The 4,620-nt window shown below is 33.0% G+C and overlaps 1 protein-coding gene across 1 annotated transcript in view; it reads right to left on the minus strand.

Annotated features, from left to right (window-relative positions):
• The window catches only part of LOC106475830 (quinone oxidoreductase-like protein 2 homolog), an 11,601-nt gene extending 8,495 nt beyond the window's left edge, over positions 1–3,106 (minus strand). Inside the window, exons 1-2 of the mRNA XM_022379851.1 lie at positions 3,086–3,106; positions 2,831–3,053 (exon numbers count right to left, since the gene is read on the minus strand). Coding sequence (XP_022235559.1) covers positions 2,831–3,053; positions 3,086–3,106 — 244 coding nt within the window. The remainder of the gene's footprint in view (positions 1–2,830; positions 3,054–3,085) is intronic.
• Between the last annotated feature and the right edge of the window lie 1,514 nt (positions 3,107–4,620).

Genomic DNA, 4,620 nt, shown 5'->3' on the forward strand with positions numbered 1-4,620 from the left:
AGAGTCCATCACAACACCACATAGATATTTGGTATGTCCATCACAGCACCACATAACACAGTCCATCACAACACCACATAACACATAGATATTTGGTATGTCCATCACAGCACCACATAACAGAGTCCATCACAACACCACATAACACATAGATATTTGGTATGTCCATCACAACACCACATAACACATAGATATTTGGTATGTCCATCACAGCACCACATAACAGATAGATATTTGGTATGTCCATCACAACACCACATAACACATAGATATTTGGTATGTCCATCACAACACCACATCACATAACACAGTCCATCACAATACCACATAACACAGAGTCCATCACAACACCACATAACACAGATATTTGGTATGTCCATCACAACACCACATAACACAGAGTATGTGTCAATGGGAAAATAATATATTTAAGTATATATCTAAACATATATGGAAAACCATATATTTGAATGTGTCTCTCTAGAAATTATACTTAACAATAAATTTGCCCATAAAGAATCTACTTCAAGTTTCTACAAGTGAACAATGAAAGAATGCACTTACCGTATTTTCCTGGAATGAAAACAATAACTATGTATATAACTAAAACACTATACTGAACAATGAATTTATGTAAAGAGACAACTATTATCTGCCTGTAAATAATGTAGTAATTCAACACACAAAGCTTGGGTGGGGGTCAAAGTGTGCATGCCCCAACCTTGTACAAAGTGGTATTTAACACGATATTATGAATATGATGTTAGAGTACAGAAAATACCGAATACAGTATACCGGGATACTGAAAAACACCTTGGACATGCATTCAGGAGGCTGTAGAGGTTATGTAAATACAAGTTGTAAACTGTAAAACGGGAAACAGATTTGTAAATACAAGTTGTAAACTGTACAATGGGAAATGGATTTGTAAATACAAGTTGTAAACTGTACAATGGGAAATAGATTTGTAAATACATTGTACAACTTGTATTTACAAATCCATTTCCCATTGTACAACTTGTATTTACAAATCCATTTCCCATTGTACAGTTTACAACCTTGTATTTACAAATCCATTTCCCTCGTAAACTGTACAATGGGAAATGGATTTGTAAATACAAGTCGTAAACTGTACAATGGGAAATGGATTTGTAAATACAAGTCGTAAACTGTACAATGGGAAATGGATTTGTAAATACAAGTTGTACAATGGGAAATAGATTTGTAAATACAAGTTGTAAACTGTACAATGGGAAATGGATTTGTAAATACAAGTTGTAAAATTGTACAGTTTACAACATGTATTTACAAATCCATTTCCCATTGTACAGTTTACAACATGTATTTACAAATCCATTTCCCATTGTACAGTTTACAACTTGTATTTACAAATCCATTTACCATTGTACAGTTTACAACTTGTATTTACAAATCCATTTCCCATTGTACAGTTTACAACTTGTATTTACAAATCCATTTACCATTGTACAGGTGTTTTAATTCTGTTGTGTTATTGGTCTTTCCAAGGTACATGTGGCAGTTCATAGCTGTGGAGTTAATAATTCAGATCTTTTAATAAGTCGAGGAGAGTATGCTGTAAAACCCAAACTACCATTTATACCAGGTATGTACATAGCTGTATCTAGTGTTAATGTATTTTTATCAGTTCAATGAATGTGTAATGGGCCGATGCATTGTATCAGATAAGTAATGTTCACTGTAATTCTGAACTTATGAAATGTATCTTTGTGAAATGTGGTAAGGTTTTAGTAAACAGTATGAGTCTGTTGTACACAAAAACTCAGATGTGTTGATAAAGTAGTTGTACTAAAGATATATCTGTGAAATGACAGAATCAGTCTGACTCATACTTGGACAAGTCATGGTACAAGATGATGTTCAAGTGAAGATTAAAAATCCATTTTCCATTGTACAGTTTACAACTTGTATATACAAATCTATTTCCCACACACACAACTTCACACTTGTATGTGCACACAATGTTCTATATAACATAAAAACTTCCATCATCTCATAGTTTACTTATACTTTTTATCATCATTAAAATGTTGACCTAAACTTATGTACAACAGAGTAATACCAGTCATATCGAAATACTGTTTCAATGTAGTTCTGGTTTATTTGGAAACTGTTAAAAGCATCTCAATATATATACAATATTTGTTACTCATGGCGTATACTGTATAGTAATAAAATAAATTATGTCAATATATTATTTGGTAATAGGATCATGTCATTTTTATGCCTTTTTTTTTCATCATTCTTAAACTCCTCATGTTCAAAGAAATTATTTATTTAAGCATCACCATGTCAGACAATTTTTGTATAACTAATTGTTTCAATCAAATCCTGAACTATTGATTGTACTAATGTCATAAAGTAGTTATATCCTAGTAACTGAAATATTGCTATTATGTTTGTTTTTAAGCATTAAACTACATAAGGTGTGTGTGGGGGTAAACCCGAGATTCAATAAACTTCTGGCTAGATGGAAGGCAATTGGTCGGCAGCACTTGCTGCTAGAGTTGGGTACTTACTGGTGTTTTCTAACTGATTAATACAGTGTTCCTCAAGTTGTAATTGATTAGGAAATATCACTGATCACCCCATTCTACAAGTGTCTAATTTAGATTTAAATATACTAGTCAAAACATAATGACAAAAATTTGGTTTTCAATTAAATTAGCCAAAAAAAACAAGAAGACAGTTTAAAAGGTGCAATTGAAATTATCATTCCTTTGTAAAAACTCTTATCAAAATATACAAGAATGACTATTTCTTAAATACAAAAATAAGTTTTACAACTTTCACACCTCATTTGACTTAAGTTTTTTCTTCTTCTTCACTTCTCTGATCACAAGGGGTTTTCCATACTCTTCTACAACAGCAGCTTTTGTATGAGCAAACTGGGCTCCCAACTGGAGTTGGAGGTTTGATGCCACACGAGATTTTCCCAAAAAAATTTCTGTCAAATAACTTTTGAAAAAGTTGGTTACCTCCAGCTTGTTTTCCACTTCTGACAGTAGTGTAAACTACAAGGTTTATCAGTCTGTTCATTATGTGCTTGCAGTTTTCTGATGAACATTCAAACAAAAAAAGATGAAAAATAATTTTATCCCAACTTCATACCGGTAGCTACACTTTCATTAATAATAATTTCTGTAGCATTCCTTTTAAATAGAAAAGATACGAGAACCTGCAAACAAGACATTAAAACAAATAAGTTAACCTTTGGCATATTTCCAGTTAATTCTATTTCTAGTTTTCCCTTCGTTCTCCACCACACACTATCTTCCAAGTACATTTAATTTCAGGAGCTTTTGCTAGCCCATATATAGCCAATGTATCTCCAGCCTTTAGGTGACGTACATTTTTTGTTTGATGTCAGTTCCTAATCATGTAACAAATGGTATGCTAATTGATGACATTTTAATAGTATAATTATACACATACTCCACAAAAACTACAAACCTGCTGTCAGCAAGTACTCTTTGTTAATGTCTAATCACGTGGGCAAGGGAGACACTTTTTTGTCACAAACTGTTATAATTAACGTATATAGGTACTGTAAATTCTGAGAACCTTTTGCCAAGGTCATTCTTTTGACTAATACAATATTAGTTTGTATATGAGATAACAGCCTCTGGTGTTCTCTATTATAAACTTAATTGATTCAATTTTATAAATAAATAGTGGTTTCCAAATTATGTTTCAGTAAGTTGCTGGGAGTGTTTCACCAAACAAAGAATAATTAAGAATATTAAATAAAATGCATGTGGCAGCAGGGGTTTCACACAAATCAAAGTCAGTGAGTTTGGGCATTAACAGTGAAAAAAGGTTTAGAGATTAGGTAATAAGATTTACACGTAGTGATCAACACACTGGCTATCTTATTTAATATACTGGCTCTAAAGAAGTCCTTTGTGTATTATCAATACTTTATGTGGTCTGCCAAGTTCACTAGCAGACACGTTTTTGCATTTTGTTGATACTATATGTAATATGGCTATTTATTGTAAATACGTAAATTAAATTATTGATAGCTTGAGCAATGTTTTGCTTTCCCCTCAACCCTGAGAGGTTGTAATGATAGCAGGTTTTACCACAGCCAGAAATAGATTTGCTTCTCTAACCCTAAATCTTCTTCCATTTTAAATCCAAACTCTGCTCTAACTTTTAGACTTTTCTATTTCTTTAACACTATAACTTCATTATATAACTTTCTTTTCACACATTTGTAAGACTCTCCCTAAAGCAAACTTCAATTTTCTTTTCTAAGTAAACTTTACAGTCACTTAACCTTTTTTACAAGTACACTATTAAAACCATCTCAACTAGGTAAACGTTAAATCAAATTAGCTGTGTACGCACGTAACTTGGCACCGTGTGTGTTGGCTGAACATCAGGTTCCTTACAGTAACACGCTGCAGACTTGTGTGCTGTTTTAATAAGGTGGTCAGCTCTGTGTGTGTTGGCTGAACATCAGGTTCCTTACAGTAACACGCTGCAGACTTGTGTGCTGTTTTAATAAGGTGGTCAGCTCTGTGTGTGTTGGCTGAACATCAGGTTCCTTACAGTAACACGCTGCAGACTTGTGTG

This window comes from Limulus polyphemus, unplaced genomic scaffold, assembly GCF_000517525.1.
Source record: "Limulus polyphemus unplaced genomic scaffold, Limulus_polyphemus-2.1.2 Scaffold9243, whole genome shotgun sequence".
Lineage (NCBI taxonomy): Eukaryota > Metazoa > Arthropoda > Merostomata > Xiphosura > Limulidae > Limulus > Limulus polyphemus.